This window comes from Sus scrofa, chromosome 6 (genome assembly GCF_000003025.6).
Source record: "Sus scrofa isolate TJ Tabasco breed Duroc chromosome 6, Sscrofa11.1, whole genome shotgun sequence".
NCBI lineage: Eukaryota > Metazoa > Chordata > Mammalia > Artiodactyla > Suidae > Sus > Sus scrofa.
The window spans coordinates 47,733,064-47,760,324 of NC_010448.4; the positions used below are offsets into that span (position 1 = coordinate 47,733,064).

General features: G+C 51.3%; 1 protein-coding gene across 5 annotated transcripts; it reads right to left on the reverse strand.

Annotated features, from left to right (window-relative positions):
• Positions 1 to 26,583, reverse strand: FBXO17 (F-box protein 17). 5 transcript variants are annotated; one of them, XR_002344651.1, is made up of 8 exons: positions 26,431 to 26,572; positions 13,294 to 13,439; positions 8,287 to 8,652; positions 7,623 to 7,734; positions 6,975 to 7,096; positions 5,150 to 5,245; positions 4,102 to 4,237; positions 957 to 2,451 (listed from the first exon to the last, which is right to left on the reverse strand). XR_002344651.1 is itself a non-coding variant. In XM_021094357.1 (7 exons), the coding sequence occupies exons 3-7, from the start codon at positions 8,633 to 8,635 to the stop codon at positions 2,308 to 2,310; spliced, it is 837 nt and encodes a 278-aa protein (XP_020950016.1). In that variant the 5' UTR covers positions 8,636 to 8,652; positions 13,294 to 13,439; positions 26,431 to 26,583; the 3' UTR covers positions 957 to 2,307. The 5 variants fall into 5 exon arrangements, 4 of the variants coding, with proteins under 4 accessions (XP_020950015.1, XP_020950016.1, XP_020950017.1 ...); XM_021094357.1 differs by lacking the exon at positions 6,975 to 7,096 and having other exon boundaries at positions 26,431 to 26,583; XM_021094356.1 differs by lacking the exons at positions 957 to 2,451; positions 6,975 to 7,096; positions 13,294 to 13,439; positions 26,431 to 26,572 and adding exons at positions 1 to 99; positions 8,734 to 9,474.

Consider the following 27,261-nt stretch of genomic DNA (forward strand, 5'->3'; position numbering starts at 1 on the left):
CTCACGCTGGGGTCAGATTCTGCCTCCGCTTCTTCCTTGTTCCATGACTTTAGATATATTCCCCGCTCTGGCCTCAGTTTCCTCCCTCGGAAAATGGCACTGAAAAAAAAAAAAAAAAGAGTTCCTGTTGTGGCTCAGCGGAAATGAACCTAACTAGGATACATGAGGATGCCGGTTCGATCCCTGGCCTCGCTCAGTGGGTTGGGGATCCGGCGTTGCTGTGTGCTGTGGTGTAGGTAGCAGACGCATCTGGGATCCCATGTGGCTGTGGTGTAGGCTGGCAGCTGTGGGTGAGGCCCTAAAAGCAAAAAAAAAAAAAAAAAGCAAGAGAAAACGGCACTGAGAGTGAGGCTGACCTCACGAGATCCCATCCTTGGCCATGCGAGATTTTTAAGATCTGGGAGCTGAACTTGTATCATTGGGCTCTGGTGCAAGACAGACCTCTCCTGCTTACTGGCCAGGTGACCCTGGGCAGACCATTTAAACTCTCAGAGCCGGAGTTCCCATTGTGACGCAGCAGAAATGAATCCTACCAGGAACCATGAGGTTGCAGGTTTGATCCCTGGCCTCGCTCAATGGGTTAAGGATCTGGCGTTACCATGAGCTGTGGTGTAGGTCGCAGACGTGGCTAGGATCCCCAGTTGCTGTGGCTGTGGTGTAGGCGGCGGCTGTAGCTCCAATTGGACCCCAGCCTGGGAACCTCCAGATCCCTAAAAAGCAAAAACAAACAAAAACTTGAGCCTGTTTCCTCCTGGGCTAAAGCAGTGATCAGGGTGCCCCAGGAGAGCTGCTGGGAGAACAGCTGAGAGCTGTTGGATGAGTCTCTGTAGCGAGTCTTTGGGTCCTCAAAGCTCACCTCTCAGCACATCTCCCAAAGCTCTCGTAATTGAAAACGTCCCCCAGGGCCTTCTAGGATCAGAGCTGGGGCAGACAAGCACCTCGATCACACACAAAAATCCCCATCACCGCACGCACTGCACTGATTTTATTGAGCTAGTTTGTGGGGAGACAGCGGGAGACCCGAGGGGAGCCAGGGCGGGAGAGCTGTCTTCACAGCACGCCTTACTCCCGGGTGGGTCTCTAAGCGGGCTCCAGCGTGGATAAAAGGACGCTGTCAGCCAGCAGGAGGCGAGCGGCCCCTGAGGCAGAGGCAGGAGGTGGGGGAGGTCAATACAGCATGAGGGGCAGCACAGACCTTGTGTCATCGTCGGGAATTCTGAAGGAAACCAGCCTTGGGAGTTCCCTAGTGGCCTAGGACCTGGCATTGTCACTGCTGTGGCTTGGCTTTGATCCTTGAACTGGGAACTTTCACATGCCTTGGGTGTGGCACAAAAAAAAAAAAAAAAAAAGGAAAAGAGGAATTCCTGCTTTGGTGCAGTGGGCTAAGAATCCAACTGCAGTGGCTCGGGTTGCTGTGGAGCTGCACGTTTGATACCCTGCACCTGCATGTGGCTGATGCAGTGGGTTAAAAGATCTGGTGTTGCCACAACATAGGTTGCAGCTGCGGCTCGGATTCAGACCCTGGCCCGGGAACTTCCACATGCCGAGGGCACAGCCAAAAAAAGAAAAAGGAAAAGCAGTAGCACCAGTCTGGCTCAAAGGGGAGGAGGTTGCCTGGTCCCTGCTGTGAGTCCCAGAGATGCCTCAGTACAAGGAGGGTCCCTCTGATGGCCCTGTTGGTTCCCTCAGGACAGACTGCCCGACTGACCTCTGCTCCCTGCCAGCAATCGCCTTACCCCCAGAACATGCTGGCAGGAGTCTTCGTACCCTACTGAATATCCTGGTTCAGTCTTTACTTTTTCTTTTTTGGTCACCACACAGCATGTGGAGTTCCTGTTCCAGGGATCAGATCCGAGCTGCAGTTGGGACCTAAGCCACAGCTGTGTGGCAATGCCAGATCCCTAATCCCCTGTGCTGGGCTGGGGATCCAACCTGTGACCTGGCTCTAGAGAAGACGCAGATCCTGCTGCACCACGGCAGGAGCTCCGACGACCTTTGCTTTTTGACTCAGTCTATCAACGGATATCCACACACATGTGAGAAAAAATTTACAAATAAAGTACAGATCTCCGAGTCATCTTTGACACCTACCCCTGCCCCCACCCCCCAAAGCTAGGGAAGCAGTGACCACCTGGTTTGATCCCTGGTTTCTCCAACAGCATGTGGGTCACCATGCCAAAGCAGCAGTAAGTGGGGTTCGCACTGTCCCCCGGCATCCTCTGGCTCCTGGCTGCAAAGCTGCCCTTGATGGGTGACGGTGTCTGGCAGGTGGCAGTCGGCCCCAGAAGGCTGGCAAGGGCTGGTTAGCTAGGACAGGCGGATCCTGACCCTCACGCTGGAGTGGGTCACGAGGGCACCGTAGTGCCCCACCCAGGAGCGCGTGTCCCTCCCATACTGCTCAAAGGACACGTAGCGGATGCCTTTGCCAAAGTTGGTGAAGACGTGGGAGACCTGCGTAGGGAAGGGAAGCGAGGGGTCAGGGCCGTGGGCTCCTCTTCCTCTCGGACAGTCCCAGCTGAGCAGGTACCCGGCCCTGCTCCAGGCGCCGAGGGTACAGCGGTGACAGAGACAGCAAGAAGATCCTGTCCTGGCGAAGCTGACCATCTAGGAGGGGACTCGGACACTGAAGGCAGATGGGGGAAGGGTGGAGGGACTTCCGCAGGAGGTGGCATTGAGTAAGCAAGGGTCCCAGTGAGATGACATTCGAGCGGAGACCTGAAGGAGGGGGTGGGGAGCCAGGGGGGCATCTGGAGGAAAAGCATTTGCAGATAGAGGAACAGTCAGTGCAAAGGCCCTGGGGTGGCAGCAGGCCTGGAGTAGAGTGAGGGGAGAAGCAGGAGATGGGGTTGGGGAGGCTATGGGCAGACCTTGTGGGGTCTTGTGACCACAGAAGGACTTCGGCTTCTGGCTTTTCTTCCACAATTTAAAAAATTGAGATAAAATTCACCTAACATAAAATGTACCAATGAAAACTATTCAATTCAATGTTTGTTTGTTTGGTGTATTTGTTACACAACCATCACCACTAATTCTGGAACATTTTCATCATCTCCAAAAAAAACCCTCGAATCCATTAGTTGTCACTTCCAATTCCTCCCTCCCCTCTCTCCTGGCAACCACAAAACTGTATGCTTTCCATTCTCTACCACTTTGCTTATTCAGGTAAATGCAATCATACGTTTACATGGCCTTTGGTATCTGGACTCTCACTTAGCACAGTATTCGCAAGGCTCACTCATATATAGCGGGAATCTGCACTTTATTCCTTTTTCCAGCTGCATGATAACGCTTTTTGCTCTGAGATGTAGCCATGGGAGGGTTACAAGCAGGGGGGATGCATGATCTGACTCACTTTATGGGGGTTTTTTTTGGTCTTTTTAGGGCTGCACTCACAGCATATGGAGGTTCCCAGGTTGGGAGTCAAAATGGAGGTGCAGCTGGGGGCCTCCACCACAGTTCTCGGCAACACCAGATCCTTAACCCACCGAGCAGAGCCAAGGATTGAACCCTCGTCCTCATGAATTTTAATCAGATTCACTACCGATGAGCCACAAGGGGAACCCCCTGACTCACTTTTTAATGGGATCTTTCTAGATGCGCGATGGGTCTGTGTGTTGGGTTGAGGGGTGGGTGGGAGGAGGACAGCAATAGAAACCAGAAGACCACCTGAAAGCTTCCTTTGATAAGTGAGGTACGAGGACTGTGACAGATTATGCTCGGGAGCCAGCCTGGGCTTGAATCAGGCCCTACAAATTCAGTGTGACTCTGGCCTAGTCACATAACCTCCCATGCCTCAGTTTCCTCAACTCTAGAATGGGGATGGGGTGAGGACTTTGGTTCACCGATGCACTCCCAGCAACTGGAGCAGTGCCCAGCACACTGCAGGCGCTCAATAAATGTTTGTTGAACAACGAGGCCATGGTGCTAATGAATTATGGGTGAAACTCTTGGGGCAGATCCCCTACTAAGGGCGCAATGATTGTTAGCTGTTGCTGGAGACATCCCGCCGTACTGAGAGCTGGGAAGGGAATTTGAGCGGGGTGAGAGGTGGGCGTGCCGTTGGGCAGCTCAGGGGTGTTGTGGAGGGCGGTCTGGACCTACCTGTCTACAGCCTCTCTCAGTCCACTGAAGAACCGGATTGGGTGAAGCCGAGAACTTGACCACTTCGTTTTCGTACACATCCAGGAGGCGAACCCGGAGCCGGTAGATGCAGCCGCAGTTCTCCCGGGCGCCCCACCTGCCAGGTGGCGGTGAGCCTTGATGCCTCCGCCGCCCACTTCGGTCTCTGGGTTGCGGAGGGGAGGCTAAGGGCTGGGCCTCCCTGCACTTTGCGGAGGTCAGGCCCGGGAACGTCGGGGGAGGAGCTTGGGGCCCTGGGGTGGAGCCGGAGCCTGAGGGAGGAGCCCGAGCTTCCTGGGGTGGAGTCAGAGCGGCGGGCGGGGGTGGGGAGCCTGTGTGATCCAGGGGCAGATTCTGGAGCTTTGGGTCAGATGTGGGGGGACATTGGGAAGAGGGGTGTATTGTGTTCTAGGGAGGAACCACAACCTGGGGGAGGAGCCTGAGGGTATGGGAATCCGGATGCTCTGGGGAGGAGCCAGAGCCTCACTGGAGTTTCCGTAGAGGAACAAGAGCTTGAGGAAGTGCTTGAATGCTTTGAGGGGGAACCTGGGTGCTCTGGAAAGGTAGGGGCTCGTTGTGGGTCAGCAGGCTCTGAAACTAGCCAGTGCCCCGATCCCAGCTCTGATCCCCTGAGCCTCAGTTCTCAGGGCATAGTGCTCCCAAGCCTCCTGAGGCCCTGGGCATCCACGTGGCCGCAGGATCAGGGCTGAGCTGCCAACCACGGGGGTGGAGTGGCTGAGGGGGATGCTTGTTGAATTCAGACCAAGCCAAGCCAGCGAGTGGCCCTCATGCCTCCAGCCCCGGAGCCTGCTGGGAGGAGGGCGGAGGAGGGCAGGGTGGGGGCTCGGCGCTCGAGGCTCTGCCCCTCCCTGGCTCTGCTACCTAAGCGCATCGCTTCCCCTCTCTCAGCCTCACTAGGAAGGGGGCACAGTAGCAGTGCCAGCCCGTGAGGTTGACGGAGGTGTGAAGTGAGCCCCTTTGGCAGAACCGCGGCCACCCCCACCAACACTCAGGGGCATTCTCCACTCACCAGTCGGCCACACAGATCTCAATCTGGGCGCTGTCCAGCAGCTCCTGCCACACCCCCTCCATCACCAAGTCCACAAGCTGCCTCTTGAAGCACCATCTGGGAAAGGGGGGGGGGAGGGGGAATGGCATGTGGGGGGTGGCGTGGCAGAGTCCCATCATTCAAGTCACAGCCCAGATGTCCCGTCCCCCCAGAAACCTCCCCTGACCACCCTGTCTAAAGCAGCCCCTCAGGGTTGCTCTACCAGAACTATGATGCGCTGGGCCTCCCCTCTGGCCTCTTACATCCTCTCCGCCATTCACCCTGCTCTGGGCTTAGGAAGCTGACCGTATGCAGGTCTGCCCCTAATATTTGTGGGGACCGGGACATAAGTACATATGTAGACCCACCCACATCTCAGATATCTGAGCAGGGGATTTTGGGGTCTCCTCAAGTACTGAGAGGCCCACGGTCTAGGGCTGTGCTGCCTATATGGAAGGGTCTCCTTGACCCTCTACTTCCTGTTGGGTCAGCCACCAGGAAGCCAATGGGAAGCTCCAGCAGGAGAGGGCAGGGAGAGGAGGGTGAAATCAGGGCATGTGTCCTCCTGGCTCCCTCCCGGGGTCACTGTGGGGCCGCTCTCTCTCAACGGAAGAGCACAGCTCCACAGTGCCCTCCCCTCACAGCCTTCTCTGGCTTCATGTTTCAGTAACTGCTTCTGCCCCTTTCCTGCCAGGCCTAGGTTGGTAACGTCCCTTCCTGCCTCTGTTACTAGCCTAGGGTCCTGCAGTATCCCGTGTCCCGCCTGTATCTTTATAAACAGTCCTCCTCTAATGTCACTGTGCCATAATCACAGGAGTAATGATTTATCGGAAGAATTGATAAACTGACCAGAACAGAATAGAGAGCTCAAGGATAGACTGAGGTATGTTTGGGAACTTTAAAGTGGCAGAGGGGGCACTGCCATGCCATGGGGAAGGGAAGGATTCTCTAGTAGATGGTGTTGGGAAAACTGGCTCAATCTATGGAGGGGGAGAAACTGGATTCTCACTGAACATCACATTTAAAGGTGGATTAGAGATCTAAATGTAAAGCCAAAACTAGGAGTTACTAGAAGAGAATGCTAGGGAAAAATTTTTTACACAAAATTTAAAAAAGGAATTCTAATGCAAAAAGATGCATTTGATCATATGAAAATAACAAATAACACCATGGACAGAGTTAATATTGATGGCAGAGTGGGAGGTTTCTGCAATGTCCAGGATGGACAAGGGACTGACTCCTGGGAACACCAGGAATTCTTGTACAGCAACGAGAATAAGACATCGACCTTAATAAAAAATATGAACAGAGAGGGAACCAAAGAGCTAATAAGCACATGAGTAGATGTTTAATTATTAGTAAATCAAAAGGTGCAAATTAAAATAGCAGCGAGGAAAAAAAAAAATAGCAGCGAGGGGAGTTCTCACTGTGGTGCCCCAGAAATCAATCTGACTAGCATCCGTGAGGATGCAGGTTTGACCCCTGGCCTCACTCAGTGGGTCGGGGATCTGGCATTACCGTGTACTGTGATGTAGGTTGCAGACACGGCCCAGATCTCACATTGCTGTGGCTGTGGTGTAGGCTGGGAGCTATAGCTCCGATTCGATCCCTAGCCTTGTACCTTCTATATGCCTTGGGTGGTGTGGCCCTAAAAAGCGGGGGGCGGGGGGGAAAGCAGCAAGATATCACCTCACCCCTAATGTGCTGGTAACTACTAGAAAGCTGGATAATGCCACATGAGGATGTTGTGGTGGGAGGGGACAAGGAAAATGGATATGGAGTATAAGGATAAAGAGAATCAACCAACCATTCAAACTGTTTTGATGTCCTCATAGCATTTGTCACCATCAGAACCTCTGCAGTTAGACTACTTGGGTTCAAATCCCAGCTCCACCACTTACTAGATGTTAGCGTCTGTGCCTTAGTTTCCTATTAAAAAGTAGAGACAAGGAGGTCCTGCTGTGGCTCAGCAGGTTAGGGATCCAGAGTTGCTGCAGCTGCGACAGAGGTCACAGCTGTGGCTTGGATTTGATCCCTGACCTGGGAAGGGGTGCAACCAGAAAAAAAGAAAGAAAGAAAAAGAGACAGTAAGAGTATTTTGTTATAAGGGCTGTGGCCAGGATCAAAAGGATTACATGAAGAGCATCTGGCAGTGATTAAGCTCGCTAAGTGTTTGTTAGGTCGTTTTTATTTTACTGTTTTTCTGTGTTTAACATCTCCCCCCAACCCTACATCTAGAATGCAATGAAAAATGAACAGGTTCCTGAATTCTCCTTATATCTCTGGCACATAAAACAGTGCCTGGTACCCGGAAGGCTCTCAACAAATATCAGCTGATTGACTGAATAAGTTAATAAAGGAGAGGGTGAAAGTGGTGAAGGTGAGGACAAGGATGGTAGAGTAGGGTCCTCATCCCTCCTTGGGGCCCCTGCTCCAGGGATCAAGCGCCACTCACTCGAAAGAAGTCACAAAGCAGGTCTGGGAAGGAGCGCCCGGCACCAGTGTTATGTTCTTTTCCACGGCCCAGCCATTCCCTCCGTGCTCCACTTCCCAGCCTCTGAAGCCCTCTGTGGGATTTAATGGGGTTGAACACAAGAAATTCGCCCGCCAGCTCGCCCAACAGAGCCAGCCACCACCTAACTTGCTCCGCCCTCCAGTTCCTCCCTCCTAGAGGCCTGCATCCGTGGTCCCACCCTACGACCATGTTTCCTTCGCATTCTCAGCACTGCCCACCCACTCAGCTTCCCCCCAGCCTCACTCAGCCACGCCCCCTGTTCCGCCTCTCTTCAGTCTCAAACCGCTGGGCTTTCATTCTGGCTCTGCTCCGGGTTCCTCCCGCCTTGTTCCCGACCAATTGTCAGTTCTCCTCCCGACAGTCTCTCTCTACGATCTTATATTTCTACGCAAGCTCCGTCCCTGCCGGCGCCCAATAGGCTTCTCCCCAGCCTTCTTCTGGCTCCTCCCTCTTTAACCACGCCCATCTACTCTACATCCAGCGTGGCGCCAAGCCGGCTACAGCCCCGCCCCCTGTCTCCTTCATCCTGGCCCCGCCCACTCACACCACCTGACCTGGGCACCCAAGCTCCACAACCCTCCTTGACCCCGCGCCCGGCACCCACGTTCTCCGCAGGAGTTAAAGATGAGGTTGCGGCCGAGGGGCGCTCGCAGGCAGTAGCGTGCCAGGGCGCAGAGCGGGAACTCCTCCTCGTCCTCGCTGTTGGGCGGGCAGCGCTGGGCCACCGCATAGAGTGCCCGGCCCTCTGCACTGCGGTCGCGGGCCAGTTGCAGCAGCCACACGGTGGGGCCGTCCACCACGTCGCGCCAGGCGCGGCACACGGGGCGGCAGCGCGTTATTAACGCGCGCGGTGGCACGTGGCTCAGCACTTGCACTAGCAGCTCCGGGGGCAGCGCGTCCAAGGCCATGGGCGAGTCTGCGGGCAGCCGCCGCCGCGAGGGCCGGGCGCCCATCTTCGAACGCAGGAATCCTGCGGGTAGAGGGGGGTTGGCGGGTCAGGGCACCTTTTCTTCCAGGACGCAAATTCTCTGCGGCTTGACTGTAACCTCACCAGGTACACGGCGTCTGGGGGAACTGCCACCGCCAAGAAAACCCGGCATCCTGCCCACTTGGCTCTGGTTGGCGACTGGCTTCTCCCCAGCTTTCCTCCTCGAGCTACAAACCCCTGGCCTGATCATGATCCCACTAAGACTGCTAACCACGGCTTCCATCCCTGACCGCTGCGCTTGTATCAGGCTAATTAAGCACTTTATATACAAAAACCCGCTGAGAAGGGACCGTCTCCAACCTATTCTCCACACTGACCCAACTCTCAGGCCTCTGGAATCAATGACCTGTCTTCAGCAAAATCTACTTCCTCCATCTCTTTGCTGCACATTCTTGTCACCTTCTTGCTCTAACTAGAACTTAGCTTTCCTGTGGCCTCTCCAGGTGGGTAAATCTCCTTGCTTCTCGGTGCTGCTTCCAGACCATTCCAACATCCTCCCCTAACTCCCCAGCTCTACATCTCATCAGCAGAGTAGAAGGTCGGCCGCCTTGTGTGACCTCATCTGCTGACCCAGATCACCGCTCCTCCCTTCTGCACGATTTTAGCTCCAGGCTCATTGCCACTCAGGCTGCTCTTATCAGTCATCCTCCAGGCCAGGTGATTTCCATATTCAGGTAGATAATCCTTCCTTCTGCCACCTGGGCCTCCTCTCTGTTCCCTGACCAGCTGTCCTCCTAGCCCCTCCCTCCCGTGGTCACACCTACACCTTGTCCCAGTAACCACAGCCTCACTCCACACCCCTCTCCACCTCTCTTTCCAGCTCCTTCCTTCCAGTGCCCTAGACCCCCACCGTCCTTCCAACCCACTGTGACCTCCCATCCTTTGTTCCTACCTCTTTTTCACTGCCCCACACCGCTCAGGTCCTCAGTTCTTCCTATCCAGCTCAAACCTCTTGGTTAATCATTAAAAACATTCTCTGCATTCAGCCTTGCCTCCTCTGGCTTCCTCCTACACATGACCTGGTTAAATCCAGCCCTCCACCTACCTTTGCCCGTACCCATACCATTTAAAGCAGCTAAAGAACACCACACAACTCCACTGGCTGGCCCCTCTTCAAGTCTGTGAACCTGACCCTCAGGCGTGCCCCTAATGCCTGGCATCAGATTCTATTTCTCTTCCTCTTCCTCTCTATGGCTAACGATTTCATACCTTCTACCCTCTCCCCTCTCACCTCCTTCCACCTCTTCCCTCTCTCCTGGCTTCTTTTTTTTTTTTTTTTTTTTTTTTGCTTTTTAGGGCTGCACCGCAGCATATGGAAGTTCCCAGGCTAGGGATTGAATTGGAGCTACAGCCACCGGCCTACACCACAGCCACAGCAACACCAGATCCCAGCCGCATCTGCGACCTACACCACAGCTCATGGCAATGCCAGATCCTTAACCCACTGAGCAAGGCCAGAGATCGAACCCTCATCCTTATGGATCCTAGTCGGGTTCATTAACTGCTGAACCAGGAAGGGAACTCCCTCCTTTTTTTATTTTGCCAAGGGCCTCACCTGTGGCACATGGAAGTTCCCAGGCTAGGGGTCGAATTGGATCTGCAGCTGCTGGACTACGCCAGAGCCACAGCAATGCCAGATCGGAGCTGCGTCTGCAACCTACACCACAGTCCACAGCAATGCCGACCCTTTAACCCACTGACTGAGGCCAGGGATTGAACCTACATCCTCATGGGTACTAGTCAGGTTCTTAACCTGCTGAGGCACAAAAGGAACTCCTCTCCCAGCTTATTTTGCAGGAAAAAATAAAAGTGATGAGAAGTGAACATCCCCAGACCCTCGCCACCCATGTACCACCCTCCTGCCCCATGCTTTCCCACCGTGACTGCTCCCACCCCAGGCCACCGTCTCACAATTCCCGCCCCCCCGCCCCCGCGCTGCACCTTCAGCCTCCCCCTCCACACTGGATCGTTCCCTCAGCCCACACAGTCATCTCTCATCTGAAAACAAACTCCTCTTGACTGCGCCTCCCCTTCTAGCTCTGATCCCTTTTCCTTGCTCCTCTTTATAGTAAAACTTCTCAAAAAAGTTGTCACACTCACTGCCCCCATATTTTCTACTCTGATCAGGCTTTGCCTCCTTCCCTACTCTGAAATGTCAAGGTCCCTGATGACCTCCCCTCGGGGCTGAGCCAGTAGGCACGGTTCAGCCCTCACACTGCCTGACCTGTCAGCAGCACCTGACACGGTGGGTGACTCCCTCTTCACTTGGCTCTGGGCTGCCACACCCCCTGGACCCCTTTGTCTGCCTGGAGGCTCCTAGTCATTCATTCTCCTTGGCCGGTCCTTCCTCCCCGCTCTGATCTCCGTTCTGATCTGTCTTTGAACTTCCTCTATTCTCCATCAGTACTCCGCATTCGCCTGGAGAGTTCATCCACTTTCCTCACCTCTTATCTGGCCCATCCCTGTCTCCCTGCTCCTTTCCCAACTGTCTGTTCCCCACAAGCAGTCAGGTCCGGTGTGAACGCTTGAGTTGGGTCCAGTCCCAGCCCTGCTCATAGGTGAGCGATGTCATCACTGGGGCCCACGGGCCCCAACAATCTGTGCCCATCACCTTCCTGCCCTCATCTCCCCGCCACTCACTCTGCTCCAGCCACACTGGCCTCCAAACCTCAGGGCCTTTGCACAGGCTATTTCCTCCACCTGGATCCAGAGGATGTCTTTGCTCACCTTGGTGCTCCTTCGAACCTTTGCTCAAATGTCAACTTCTCCACGAGCTCTTCCCCGGTCACCTTATTTACCATTTCAGGGCCCCACGACCACCACCGTCACCCCCTTCCCTTTTCCCGACTTTATTCTTCTCTAAAGCTCCTATCACTCTCTTACACACACACACACACAGGTACATATAATTTACTTAATTTAAGTAAATCTTCCATATCGCCTGTCCCCCTAACCACACTGTAATCACCATGAGGGCAGAATTGTTGTGGCTTTTGCACACTTCATACCAGTGTCCACACCAGTGCCTGACACACAATAAATGTTCAATAAAGAGATGTTAAGGGAGGGATTTCCCGTCGTGGCGCAGGGGAAACAAATCTGACTAGTATCCGCGAGGCTGAAGGTTCAATCCCTGGCCTGGCTCAGTGGGTTAAGGATCTGGCATTGCCATGAGCTGTGGTGTAGGTTGCAGACTTGGCCTGGATCTGGCATTGCTGTGGCTGTGGTGTAGGCCAGTTGCTACAGCTCTGATTCGACCCCTAGCCTGGGAACTTTCATAGGCCATGGGTGCAGCTCTAAGAAAAAATAAAGGGAGCTGTTGAGGGCGTTCCTGTAGTGGCTCAGCTAGTAAAGAACCTGACTAGCATCCATGTGGATGGGGGTTTGATCTCTGGTCTCGCTCAGTGGGTTAAAAGATCTGGCATTGCCATGAGCTTCAGTGTAGGTCGCAGACGTAGCTCTGATACACCCCCTAACCTGGAGACTTCCATGTGCTAAAAAGCAAAAAAAAAAAAAGACAGACAGATGTTAAGTAGATGACCAAAGGAACTGGCACATCATGAACCCACTTCACAGGTGAGGAAATCAAGGCACAGCAAAGTGAAACACCTTTACTGAACAATCACCCAGGCACAGAGCTCCCCCTGTGGTGCAATAGAGTCTGTGATATCTTGGGATCCCTGGGACTTGGGTACAATCCCTGGCCTGGCACAGTGGGTTAAGGGTCTGGCATTGCCGCAGCTATGGCCCGGGTTTCCGCTATGGCTCGAATCTCATCCCTGGCCGAGAACTCCATATGCTGCAGGGCGGCCAAAAAAAAAAAAAAAAAAAAAAGGGAACCCAGACGTTAGCTCAAGACCTAGTGAGAAATTCACTTCATTTCCCCATCAGGGCAGAAATGCTTAGCAATGAAATGCTCACGCCTGGATCCAGCTGGGGTCTGAGTCCCAGCTCTGCTGCCTCAAGAGTAAGTCCCTTTATCCTTTTGTGCCTCAGTTTCCTCTTCTGAAAATGATGTTGACCGTACCTACTTCATAGGGTTGTTGTGAGGATGAAATGAGTTAATATTTGCAGAGCACTTAAGAAAAACCACTGCCGTCTCATAAATAAAGGTAATATTAATATCAGACACTAAATTATGTTAGTTGCTACGATTATTACACATCATAAAAAGATGATGAGCCACCATCTAGCTACCATATTTTCATCTGGTGACATTTATTGGGCCCTAAACCACTGAGCCAAGCATTTAAGCTGGATCATCACACCAAATCCCATCATGGTGTTTTAGTGGCCAGAAGAATCCTTGGAGGTTGTCCTGGGTTAAGAGGCTTCAATGAGCTAATGCTCGTTATATTAGCTAATGCCAGTAAGTGCTTGATTCATGGCAGCTGTTACTATTTTTAAGCAAATTGATTAGGGTCTCGGTAAGAACTACGCCTGGATCAGGCCAGCGGTCTGTGGACCCGGCACAAAGCCCAACCCCCCTTTCGTCCCCATGAGAGAACTGAGGTTGTGGAGACGAGGGTGTGCTTTGCCCCGGGGGGTTATTAGTCTCATTAATAATTAGCTGCAATGTACAAGCCAGGCCACCAGCTTGCCCGGCAGGGACATAAAACTCACCAGAGTGTAGTTGTCTGGGTTGGCTCCTCGGGAATGTGCCAGTCGCCTGCCAATGGGGATCTCTGGAGCTGGGGGTGGTTCCCTTACATGCGAGGACGGCCAGACTTCACTCTTCACTCGACAGCAAGGACCTCCACGTATGAGCCCTGGGTACACAAAACACTGGTTTGTGATGCTCTGCTGAGGACCTTGTGGTCACCATGTCCACACGGCTGAATGTCAACTACTGGCTGGGTCAGAATGCCTGCTGCTGGGGCGTTTGGGAGTGTGGATGTGTGTGTGTTTGGTGGGGAGGTTATCTTACTGGTTGTCACAGTACCTGGGAGATGTCACTGATACTCCGTTTCCAGGCACCCATGACGCATGGCAGACCACATCTTTCCCAAATGGCTATAACAACATATGTCTTCTTCCCTGACTTGATCCCTCTCCATTGAGAAGTGGAGTCCAGGAGTTCCCTGGTGGCTCAGTGGGTTAAGGATCTGGCATTGTCACTGCTGTGGCACAGGTTCAATCCCTGGCCTGGGATTTTGCACCCTGCAGGTGCAGCCAAAAAAAAAAAAAAAAAAGCAGAGTCCACATCCCTCTGCTTGACACAGGCACACCTTTGGGACTGCTTCACCTTTCAGACCACAGAAGTGACACTGCTAAGGGCTTTCGGAGGCTGGGTCATCAAAGAGGATGTAGCCTTTGCCTGACTCCCTGGGGACGCGTGCCTGCGGAGCCGTGAGTGCAGTGGTGTGCTCCTGCAACCGCGCAACTGGCTCTTGAGAGAAAAAGAGCCTGAGTTTGTAGTACTTGCTGGTCTCTGGGGTAAGTACACAGCGCCTGGCTGATGGCAAGGGACCAACATGACGTCCCTGCACTTGGAGCTGGCAACAGTTGCCCACAGTGCACTTCCAGGATCTGGTGTGAGCCGGCTCCAGCACACCACCGCCTGACTCACCATGTAAGTCTGGCTGCCCTGACGTCATCACGGTGGTGAAACCTCGTGAAGACAGACAAGCTTGGGGTGCTCCAGCTCTGAGTCTCCACACTCCAGGGGCTGGACAGAGGAGTAAATGAGCCCTCATATGACCCAGCCCCAACCACTGCCCGAGAGCTCCTGAGACCTCCTGGGCTGAGCCCAGTCACTCTTGAGCCATGAAAATAATAAAGGAATGGTTATTGTTTTAAATCACTGCCTTTTTTTCATCTTCTTATGGCCGCACATGAAGCATATGGAAGTTCCCAGGCTAGGGATGGACTTGGAGCTCCAGCTGCCCGCTTATACCACAGCCACAGCAACGCCAGATCCAAGCCATATCTGTGACCCACACCACAGGGGTGGATCCAATGCTGGATCCTTAACCCACCAATCAAGGCCAGGGATCGAACCTGCATCTTCATGGACACTATGCTGAGCCACAACAGGAACTCCCAAGTCACTGCCTTTTGAGTGGTCTGTTATGCAACACTGGCTAAACGATGCTCGGTGACCTGTATTTCAGGGGACAGCACAGTCACAGAGGGCTGCCAAGAGAACTGCAGGCAGCATTCAAAGTCCCCTCTGGGCAGAGGGACTCATTTAGAAAGTTTTTTTCCCCATTTCCTGAGCTGAGGGCTGGGTACAGTTATGTTCGTTGGATGAGGCTGTGCTTTGCCCCAGGTGGGTATCAGCTGCATGAATAATATTATCAGGCTGTAGAGTTTGCACATTTTCTATAAAAGGTTTACGAGAAATGATAACCATAAAAACAGAGATGGCAGTCCTTGCAAAGGAACCAAAAGGTGTCCAAAAAGCTCTCCCCAAAGTTATCAAACAAAAGAGAGGATTATTTTCAAATGAAGGAACCCAGGAAATTTCTGAGAGTAAGCTTCTTTCTTTCCTCAGCGGTTCCTTGCATCGACCAGGGCCAGAGACCCTCTTATAGTGACTGAATTTTTTTTTTTTAATGGCTGCACCTGGGACATGTGGAAGTTGCTGGGCCAGGGATTGAACCGGCACCTCTGGAGCGACCCAAATCGCTGCAGTTGGATGCTTAACCCACTGCACCACAGTGGGATCTTGTGACCAGGAAATTTTGCACATAAATACCCCATGACTCAATGGTGATACCATTGCCGTGGCCTGCTGGAGAAATTTATAATAAGCATTATTTTATGATTATTTGTATGGCTCTGGGGAGTGAGTGACTAGGCTCAGCTAAGCAGCTCTCGTGCAGTTGCCCTCGGGCAGTGGCTGGCACTGGGTCCTCTGAAGGCTTATCACCCCTCTGTCCAAGCACTAGAGACTGTCCAAGCACAGGGACTCAAACAGCCGGAGACCCCCGGCCCCCGGCATTTCCCCAGCTCCATATGGTCTCCCAGCTAGAGCGTACTTCCTCCAGAGAGGAAGAGTTTTACTTTTTTTTTTTTTTTTTTTTTTTTGCTTTTTAGGGCCACACCCAAGGCATATGGACGTTCCCACGCTAGGGGTTGAATTGCAGCTACAGCTGCTGGCCTACACCACAGCTCATGGCAAAGCTGGATCCTTAACCCACTGAGCAAGGCCAACGATTGAACTCGAAACCTCATGGTTCCTAGTTGGATTCGTTTCTTCTGTGCCACAACGGGAACTCCAAAGATCATTACTCTTGATAAAGATCAAAATATAATTTCACTTTTTAGGCTCATGGTTGATTATACCTGTGGCATATGGAAGTTTAAGGGCCAGGGGTGGAATCAGAGCTGCTGCTTCAGGCCTACACCACAGCCATGGCAATACCAGATCCAAGCTGATCTGAGACCTACACCACAGCCTGAGGCAACACCAGATCCCTAACCCACTGAGCCAAGCCAGGGATGGAACCCGAATCTTCACGGACAATGTCAGGTCCTTAAATTAATAAGTCACAATGGGAACTCCTATACACTGCTGTTCTTTTACTTGATTAATTTTCTTACTTAATTTTGTTAATTTTATCTTTATTGATTTAGCAATTGCACTTCAACTGATTTTTAAATTAATCACTCTGATTAGTTAACAATGCACCAGAATAACTTAGGTGCTACCACTGCATATTTATAAACTTTTTTTGGTTTTTCTTTTTTTTAGGGCCACAAGTTCCCAGGCTAGAGATGGCATCGGAGCTGTAGCTGCCGGCCTACACCACAGTCAAGGCAACACCAGATCCGAGCCGCATCTGTGACCTACACCACAGCTCATGGCAATGCTGGATCCTTAACCCACTGAAGCAGGCCAGGGATCAAACCCACATCTTTGGATACGAGTCGGCTTTTTAACCTGCTGAGCCACAATGGGAACTCCCTATAAATGTGTTTTTCCTTGCTGTGCTAGTTAGTATACCTTTTTGTATTTGAAATGTCATTTCACTATTTTTTTTTAAGGTAAGAAGTAGATTTATGAATACAGGACACTTGAGAAGGATACCAGAGGGCTCTGCCCTGGGAACTAACTGGGCTACATTTTTTTGTCAAAGGGAAAGTGAGGAGAGAGAAGGCCAACTTCTTCCTCTTCCTTGGTGACTGTCGCGGGAAAACGGGTGCGAGAGGATGGTCAGGTTCCGGGTCTCGAGTGAGTTCCTGGAACTCAAGTCATTTCACTAAATTTTGTTTTATGCATTTGGAAGATCGAACAAACGTTGCTGTGAATTCCAACACCCCGTATCGGTCTAAAAAAACACCTGGGTATTGTCACTGTCTCTCTCTTAGGGGTCAGTGCTTCTCCATGAATAATGACGTCAGCTTTTCTGTGTGCTGGAATTTTTCCAGAATACAATCTTCTGGGGAGAAAAGACCCAACTGTCAAAGACTCAGGTCCCATAAAGCCTACTGGGACCCTCTGCTGAAGGCAGGGAGCAGCTGAGGGTATCCTGGACCACTGGTGGTCAGGTGCTCCCACTACAGAGGCATATGATCTGGGTTCACATCCTGGTTCTGCCTCTCCCAGGGCGGACCATCACTTAGGTATAGCGTTGGCTTTCAAGCCTCAGTTTTCTTGTCTGTAATATGGGGATAACGTTTGTTCTACCTTAAAGGGTTGCTGTGAGCAGTGACGGACACATATCCCTAAGCCATACCTGGGGCTCAAGGACTAAGACCCAATGGTCACAAAACAATAGGTTTTTGCACTTAGGGTAAGGGTTTGATAATGTGAAAGATTTAGGAACTGAGGTGTTTCCTGTGGCTCCCCCTTGGGGAGAGGGGGTTGGGCATTTTCAAAGCTCTGCCAACTACCCAGGCCACCCATGTTGAACTTGAACTCCTTAGGGGGAAAATGTGAGCAAGCCACCAAGCCGAAGCCAGAAACTATCTCCAATGACACCCTACGGTGGGATCTGGGGGGCATTTCTGCCATGTATGCACACACAGCCATGTTCCGTTTATATTTGCACATGAGCTCTGTTTCCCAGAACGGGTCCCTTTAAAACAGGTGCCTTCCTGGATGTATAATTTACATCCAAAACCCCACAGACACTGCCAGGTACACTCTGCATTCTAACAACCGTATGCAATTGTGCAACCATCACCCCAACCAACACGACAGACACTGTCACTCCCAAAGGGCTACCCCTTCCCAGGAGACCCCCACCTCCACCCCGACTACTCGTCTGCCGTCACTATATATTCAAGTTTTCTTTCCTACAATTTCATAGAAATGGAATCAGGCAGTGTGCCCGTTAACAATTTGCAGCCCCACAGCTCCAAGCTGAGAACCGAGTTTGGGCGTTTAAATCTTTTTCCTTGGTCGGCTGACAGGTGAAGCTTTTCCAGGAGAGGGAGCCAGAGGGATGCTGCAGGAGGAAGAGGTTTTGCTTCCAGCTTCCAGACTGGGTTGGGAGGGGCGTGGAGGGAGAAGGCAGCTTCTCTGCCCTCTTGCCCAAGCACGCGTGCCCCTCAGTCAGTGCCTTCCTCCGGCACCCGCCTCGGCTGACTTCCTAGCTGAGTGCCTCTGGTGAGACACCAACTTGTGAACGGTTTTTCCCAGCATCTTAAGAGGACCAACTTCTGTCAAGTGCCGGAGGGTGGATTTCCAGAAAGTTCCACAGATGCAGCACTAAAGGGTCTCCTTTGTCCTTTAGTGAGCTACCTCCAGGTGCTCTCCAAAAGTATTAGGGTTTGTGGGACTGTCTTAAGCTATTTTTGTTGTTCTTGTTGCTGCTGCTTTTTAGGGCCGCCCCTGTGGCATATGGAGGTTCCTAGGCTAGGGGTCGAATTGGAGCTGCAGCTGCCGGCCTACACCATAGCCACAGCAATGCGGGATCCGAACCTTGTCGGCGGCCGACACCACAGCTTATGGCAACACTGGATCTTTAACCCACTGAACAAAGTCAGGGATGGAACCCGAATCTAGTGGGGTTTGTTAACTGCTGAGCCACAATGGGAACTCCCAAGCTCTCTATTTTAGATCTTAGGGGTAACGGCTGCTCCTTATATTTGCTATCTCTATATTCTTTAGCATTCTCTTTTATGTCTTAGTTGTCAATTCGACTAACGCTAACCTCCAGCTATAATGAATAATTCTGTGTTTTAAACATTTCCCCTTCAAATTACTGTGTGATTTCGGTCTCCTAATTGGAGGGTACAATTGATACACATAGTACAGGCCTGTCTCTTCTTTCTTTCAGCAAAACACTGTGTGATTCTTCCGCATCATTGCATGTATCAGCAGCTCACTCCTTTTTCATTGCTAAGTAATAGTCCATTGAACAGATAAACCACAATCTGTCTACCCACTCACTGTGATGGACATTGTGTGGTTTCCAGTTTGAGGCTATGATGAATAAAGCTTCTATGAACATTCATGTACATGTGTTTGTGTGGACATATGTTTTCATTTTTAATGAGTAAATACTCAGGAGTGGAATTCTTGGATAATACAGCAAGTATGTATGTCACTTTACAAGAAAACACCAATCTTTTTTTTTTTTTTTTTCATTTTTTAATGGCCACACCTGTGGCATATGGAAGTTACTGAACCAGGGATTGAATACAAGCCATGGCTGCAACATTTGCCTTAGCTGCAGCAATGCTGGATCCTTTAACCCACTCTGCTGGGCCGGGGATTGAACCTGCACCTCCTCAGTGACCTGAGCTGCTGCAGTTGGGATCTTAACCCACTGTGCCACAGCGAGAACTCCCCGATCATTTTCTCAGCATGATTGGGCTATTTGCATTCCCATCAGCAATGTGTGAGAATTGCAGTTGCTGGCACCTTGTATTGTGAACCTTTTAAATTTTAGGCAGAATGGCCTCCTTTTCATGCCTTAGGGAGATTTTCCTCTACCTGACATTCTCCCTTATTAATTTTAACTCTTTATTCTTTAACTGTGGGGCCAGTGTTGTTTCTAACCTGCAACAATTGGTTCCAGAAAAACCATCCATGAGACAAGATTTAAATTTCTGTTCTTTAGGGGAGTTCCCATTGTGGCTCAGTGGTAATGAACCTGACTAGTATCCATAAGGACTCAGATTTGATTCCTGGCCCCACTCAGTGGGTTAAGGATCCAGCACTGCTGTGAGCTGTGCTGTAGGTCACAGATGCAGTTTGGATCTGGTGTTGCTGTGGCTGTGGTGTAGGCCGACAGCTGCATCTCCAATTCGACCCCTAGCCTGGGAACTTCCATATGCCACAGGTGTGGCCCTTAAAAAAAATAATAATAAAATAAAATTTTGCTCTTGAGAATTATTGGTATACACGAAGATTAGATGTGCCTTCCCCTTTAAGAAGGCAGACTGAGGGACGATAATCACCAGCCTGTAGTAGTCTGTAAGAGTCTTTAGAAGATTTTTTTATTTTTATTTTTTATTTATTCATTGTCTTTTGTCCTTTTAGGGCTGGACCCACAGCATATGGAGGTTCCCAGGCTAGGGGTCTTACACCACAGCCACGCCAGATCTAAGCCGGGTCTTCTACCTATACCACAGCTCACGGCAACACCAGATTCTTAACCCACTAAGCGAGGCCAGGGATCGAACCCACAACCTCATGGTTCCTAGTCGGATTCATTTTTGCTGCACCACAATGGGAACTCCAGATTTTTTGTTTTTAAAGGCACCCCTTCTGGGAGTTCCTGCTATGGCATAGCGAGTTAAGGATCCGGCATTGCTAGAGCTGTGCAGCTGCATCTCAGATTGGACCTCTGGCTTGGGAACGCCAATAAAAGGCAGGTATGGCCGAAAAAGGCAAAAAGGAAATAAAAGGCACCTCTTCTAGGTGAATGCAAACCTAGGGTAACATGGCCCAGTGATCAGAGCAAGAGTCGGCTTTGAGCCCCCGCTCATACCACTGCTCTTGGCTGGGTTCATAATAGTAACAGCTAGTTCTGTGCTAGATGCTCTCAAAACAAAATCCCAGGAATCCCAAGTTCCAATGCCCCCAGGAGACAGGCCATATCCTAAATGAGGCCAACTGGGTGGAAGCAAACAGGGAGCAGTGGAGCCTCTGGCAAACCAAAGAGAAGAGCCCAGCCTGGAAGCTGTGCCGGTGCCCACACTGGCTGATGTACTGCCAAGTAGGAAGGTGGCCTGGGGCCACCTTTTCCAGTTTGTCAAGGGACTGCAAATCCCTGTTTTTATGTGAAGTCACCCCATTTTTAAGTGTTAGTGTTTAAAGAAAAAAAAAAAATCTGGAGTTCCTGCTCTGGCACAATGGGATTGGCAGCGTCTCTGCAGCACCAGGACGCAGGTTCAATACCGGTCCAGCACAGGAGGTTAAAGGATCCAGCATTTCTGCAGCTGGGGCGGGGGTTGAAGTTGCGGCTCGGATCTGAGCCAGGGAGCTCCATGTGCTGTGGAGTGACCAAAAAAAGGAAAAGAGAAAAATCCAAGCACAGTGCCAGCCAGATGATACAGCTCTGCAGACCTAGGAACCGACTGGAGGTGGCCCTTAGTGGCTTCGGTGTTATCCCAGCTGATCTTCACACCGCAAGGCCTAGAGAAGTGGAAAGACTCATTCAAGGCCACAGAGCAGTCAGAAGTGGAGAGCGGATGGGGATCTGCTCAGGCCGATCTCCTTCTCAGAGGGCACCCTCTCCACGCACAGCAAAGAAATTAAAAAGCAAAGCAAAGCGTACAGGAGGGAGAACATCACCAGGACAGGAATGTCGACAGAGTTCCCACTGCGGCTCGGTGGTAATGAACCCAACTCTTAACCATGAGGATGCGGGTGCCCTCCCTGGCCTCGCTCAGTGGGTTAAGGATCTGACGTTGCTGGGAGCTGTGGTGTAGATCACAAACGCAGCTCAGATCTGGCGTTGCTGTGGCTGTGGTGTAGGCCAGCGGCTGTAGCTCCACTTTGACCCCTAGCCTGGGAACCTCCATATGCCGAGGGTGTGGCCCTAAAAAGACAAAAAAAAAAAAGTCGATACATTTCTGTAAGACAGAAAGCAGACAGACGTGTAGGGGCTGGGCAATAGGACAGGGCCTACAATGGGGGCCAAGGGAAACTCAAGCACCTCCAGAGGCTCTGAACCCAAAGTCAAAGGTCCAGAGAGGCTCAGGATGGGGTAGCAGAGAGCTCGGCGGGCAGAGTGAGGACAAAAGTCAGTGCATCTTGGAAAAACCATGCCCGAGGGCTCCCTACTCCCTCAGCATCCTCCCCCACACTTCGCCCCTAGAGCTCAGGCTGCCTGCCTGTCACCCAAAGAAAAACGACACAATCCCGGATGACGGTGTTTTGAACAAACTGCAGGAAGCGTCCGGGAAGGGCGCAGGCTGCTGGTGCTCTGAGTATAATGCCTGGCATTGGGGAGGGGGTCCCCGCGGACTGGCTTCCTCCGAGTCGGCACGGACACGCCCTGCGGCCACTCCCCCCGTCATCGGGACAAGGAGGCCGGTGGGAAAGCAGGGCTCTATTTACAACAGTTCCAGATCTCATCCCAGTTACTCAACAGTCACCCAGCCTCCTGGGCTTTTGCAAATGTGCTCAGACAGCAGGGACCACCAGATGCTTGAAGAAAAGCAGCCTGACAGAGAAGCGTTAAGGTAAATGTGCAGAGCAGCAGGGGACTGACCCCAGAGGAAACGGAGACAATTCCAGGGCCAAAAGGAAGGCGAGGAAGAAGAAAACCCCAATGGCTGCCCTCAGGCTTCGTGGGCCTGTGCCCTGTGCCCTCGTACACGGCCCCATACTTAGAAGGGCTCAGTGCTTGTTTTAATGCTTTACTACTGCCAACCTGACACTCTCTTTTTGGAGTTCCTGTTGTGGTGCAGCAGACATGAATCCTACCAGTAGCCATGAAGTTGCGGGTTCGATCCCTGGCCTCGCTCAGTGGGTTAAGGATCTGGCATTGCCGAGAGCTGTAGTGTAGGTCGAAGACCCAGCTCGGATCCTGCACTGCTCCAGCTGTGGTGTAGGCTGGTGGCTATAGCTTCAATTCAACCCCTAGCCTGGGAACCTCCATATGCCGTGGGTGTGGCCCTAAGAAGCAAAAAAAAATTTTTTTTTTTTTCATTTGGGGCTTTTTTTGGCTGTGCCCACAGCAAGCGAAGTTAAGCCAGGGATTGAACCTGCTGTGACAATGTCGGATCCTTAACCCACTGTGCTGCCAGGGAACTCCCTCAACTTGAAATTTTTAATCATTTTTGAACAAGGGGCCCACATTCTCATTTTGTACTGGGCTCTGCAAATTATGTAGCTGGTCCTGGGTACACTCAGATTTGGGAAGAAACTCAAAAAAAAAAAAAAAAAACAAGAACGGGATACTATAAAAAGAAGCGTGTCAGGAGTTCCTGGTGTGGCAAAGTGGGTTAAGAATCTGACTTAAGTGGTTTGGGGTGTGGTGGGTTAAAGGATCCAGCATTGCCACAGCTGCAGTGTAGCTGCAGCTGCAGTTTGGATCCAGTCGCTGCCCTGGAAACTTCCACATTCCGTGGGAGCGGCCTTTAAAAAAAAAATCAGTACTAAGACAAACAAACCAACTTAAAAATTGACAAAAGATGTGAATAGACACTTCACCAAAGACACAAATGACTAATAAGCACACGAAAAGATGCTCGATGTCACTAGTCATTAAGGAAAGGCAGAAAATGCAGGAAAATCACAATGAGATAAGCCCTTTATGCCCACAATGGCTAGTGTTCAAAAGATCAACCCTCCAGGACCAAGAGAAAGAGGAACCCTCACAGGTTGCTGGTGGGAATGTAAAATGGTACAGCTCCTTTGGAAAAAAGATCGTTTCTCTAAAAGTTGAATAATGAAAAAGTCTAGCGTGCCCTGGTGACTCAGCGGGTTAACGATCTGGCACTGTCACTGCTGTGGCTTGGGTCACCTCTGTGGCTGGTGTCTGATCTCTGGCCTGAGAACCGCCACATGCCGCAGGTGTAGCCAATAAATAAATAAATAGCTATAGCAAAACATAAACTTACCACGAAACCCAGCAATTCTCCTCCTAGGCTATCTACCCAAGAAAAATGAAAACATACATCCACACATGGCTGCAAAAGTGACAAAAAAGACATGGTTGCAAAAGTGCACAGCAGGGAGTTCCCGATGTGGCTCAGTGGTTAATGAACCTGACTAGCATCCATGAGGATGTGGGTTCCATCCCTGGCCTTGCTTCGTGGGTTAAGGATCCGGTGTTGCCGTGAGCCGGTGGTGTAGACTGTAGATGTGGCTCAGATCCCTTGTTGCTCTGGCTGTGGTGTAGGCCAGCAGCTGTAGCTCCTATTCAATCCCTAGCCTGGGAATGTCATATGCCGCATGTGCGGCCCTTAAAAACAAAACAAAAAAGTACAATTGTTCAAAAGTAGTGGTACTGAAGACACAGTGAGCTAAACAGCAAATTCATAGCAGACAGTAAGAGAGATACTGAATTGCACCATTTCTCTCACTTCACTGTCATCACTCTCTTACTCAACTGCCTTCCGGGCCACAGCACCGGTGAAGCAGGAGGCAAAGTTACTTTGGTTTTTGATATGTTCTAATTTATATGCAATGAACATCAATGTGTATTAAAGAATATGTTTTTTGGAGTTCCCTTTGTGGCACAGTGGGTTAAGAATCCGAGTGCAGTGGGCTCAGGCAGCTACAGAGGTATGGGTTCAATCCTGGCCTGGTGCAGTGGGTAAAGGGTCTGGCTGTGGCATAGGTTGCAGCTGTAGCTCGGATTCAATCCCTCGTCCGGGAACTTCCATGTACCTCAGGTTCGGTTCTGTTTTTCTTAGATTATATTCCTTTTAGCATTGAAAAAATAAGGCAGAATCATTTCTGGTTTTTTTTTTGGCTGCACATGTGGCATGTGATTGAACCTGAGCCACAGCAGAGACCCAAGCCGCTGCAGTGACGATGCTGGATCCTTAACCAGTGTGCCACAAGGGAATTCCAAAGCAGCTTCATTTCTATTTGATTTGTGTACTGTATGCCTAACTTGATTGGCTTGAAAAATTAGCATTGAAATAAATATAAAAACTTTGTTAAAATATTTTAGGAGTTCCCATTGTGGTGAAGTGGAAACAAATCCGACTAGGAACCATGAGGTTGTGGGTTCCATCCCTAGCCTTGCTCAGTGGGTTAAGGATCTGGTGTTGGTCACAGATGTGGCTCAGATCTGATGTGGCTGCAGTGTAGGCCGGCAGTTGTAGCTCTTTTTTTTTTTTTTTTCTTATTTATTTACTTATTTATTTATTTATTTATTATTATTATTATTATTTTTTGTGTCTTTTTGCCATTTCTTGGGCCGCTCCCGTGGCATATGGAGGTTCCCAGGCTAGGGGTCCAATCGGAGCTATAGCTGCCAGCCTACACCAGAGGCACAGCAACGCGGGATCCGAGCCGCATCTGCGGCCTACACCACAGCTCACGACAACGCCGGATCCTTAACCCACTGAGCAAGAGCAGGGATCGAACCCGAAACCTCATGGTTCCTAGTCGGATTCGTTAACCACTGCGCCACGACGGGAACTCCCGGCAGTTGTAGCTTTAATTGGACCCCTAGCCTGGAAACCTCTATGTGCCCCAGGTGCGGCCCTAAAAAAATAAAAATAAATAAATAAATAAATAAACTTTAAAGTCAGGCCTTACGAAGGAGTCAACAGATTTTTATATATATACATATACACACACGCATATAAAACAGATTTTAGATATATAACAGATTATATATTTAATGGAACAAGAAATAAAAATTTATAAAAAATATTTTATGTAACAAAACTACCCATAAAGAAACTAAAAGGAATGCTGTGATTATACAGGAAGGAGGGAAACCACGGAGATGATGAAAGCTGTCCATCTATTTTTCAGCAAAGGATTAGCAGACAGTCTAAAAGTTGATAAACTAAGAAATAACAATGGAAGAACTCTCTTCAAAGATTTGGAAGTAACCACCGGAGGAACAAAAAGCTGAAAAGGATTTAAAACCATGCACTACGGGTCACAAGTTACTGTGCCATTTGTGAAAAGCAATGTACTTACAAAAATTTTTAATTGGCTGCGGGGGAGGGCGCAAGGCTTAAAGCACTGCTGTTGCATGCAAAGCTCTGTTCTAATTTGTCTTTTGTTTTTGCTTTCCCGGGACTTTTTTAAAAAATGTTTTATTATTTATTTAAAAAATAGGCTAGTGATATTACGGTCTTTCAAAATAGAGGGTAGACAGCTGCTGTCTCAAATTGAAGGAACAAGATACGGTGCGTTAACAGATATCCCTGAACACTGCAAAAGATAACTTAGAACAAAATTTAAATTCGGTGGAGCAGTGAAAACACACCAAAGGTGCCCAAGTTGCTAAACCAAGACTCGGTGCTCTAAAGCTGATGCACAGAATTTTCCGCCAGGCAGAGGAAAACAAAAGCCAGGATTGGTTAGGAGTGGTCTGGCCTTTCACCCGCTGCAGTGAACACGTGTTGGTCCACTACTTTGGGGAGGGGAATTTATTTCATGGTGGCCTCGGCGGACCAGTAGCCGGGCGGAGAGGCGAGGGCTCTAGAGGACCGGTTTTGGCAAAGCCCCTGCTGTGCGAAAACACGCGTTTGTGTAACTGTGGGCTCGGAGGGGCGAGGGAGGGCGGGCCCGGGAAGGGGCGCTGGGGCACAGGACTCCCGGGACACGCCCGTCCAGGCCGGGCCTGGGGCGGAAATCCTTCCCGGGACGCTCCAGCCGCGAGTGGGGCCAGAACACGGATTCCGACCTGGGTCCCCACCTGTCCCGGCGCTCACCTGGCGGCCCGCTCGGAGGCGGCGGCGGCGGCGGCGGGCCAGGATCCCCTTCCGCACTCTGCTCCGCGAGGCAGTCGGGGGGCGCTGCCCGGGTCGGCCCTCTCCGGGTGGGTGGAGGGCGGCGGCGAGATCCGGTGGGCGGCTGCGCAGCCGGACGGAGGGAGGGGCGGGGTCTGGGCGGCCGCAGGCGCCGGGGGGAGGGCCCAGCTGCCGCGAGGCGGGCGGGGCGGCGACCCGGGCCCCGCGCTCCGAGGTCTGCGGGCGGGCTCTTCCGAGAGGCTGCACCTCCAACAGGCAACGTCTCGGAGCGCGGGGCTACCTGCCCAGGCGTCCCGCGATCTGAGACCTGGGTGCCCTGGCGCTCACCGCAGGCACCTCCGATAGGCGAATTCCGCCTCTCCGGGAGCCCCTCGCCGTGGGAAGGGTCCTAGCTGTTCCCCCCCCGGCCCCCGTCTTCCCTTCTTATTCCGGCCACCGGCCTACAAGCCGCCTCCGCCGTTCAAAACCTCTCTCCCACCATCTGTCCACTGCTGGTAAAGGGCGGTGCTGTGACTCCGCCCTCGGACCTAGTGTGAAACACTTGGAGAGAAGTTTCTGTCCTCAGGGATGCTCTCGAATTTACATTGTGTCCCCAGGGGAGTGCCTCAGGCTTGTTCTTAAATTGAACTTCTTTGCCACACGTTCTCTGCGGCCAACCTGGGCGCTCCTACGTTAGGTATCTGTCCCCGCCCCTAAATTGCAAACTAGGGAATTAGTGCCAGGTTCACAGTAAGCATGGGGCCACAACACATTTCTCCCTGGACCTCTGCCCTTGAGCTCTCATATCTTTTT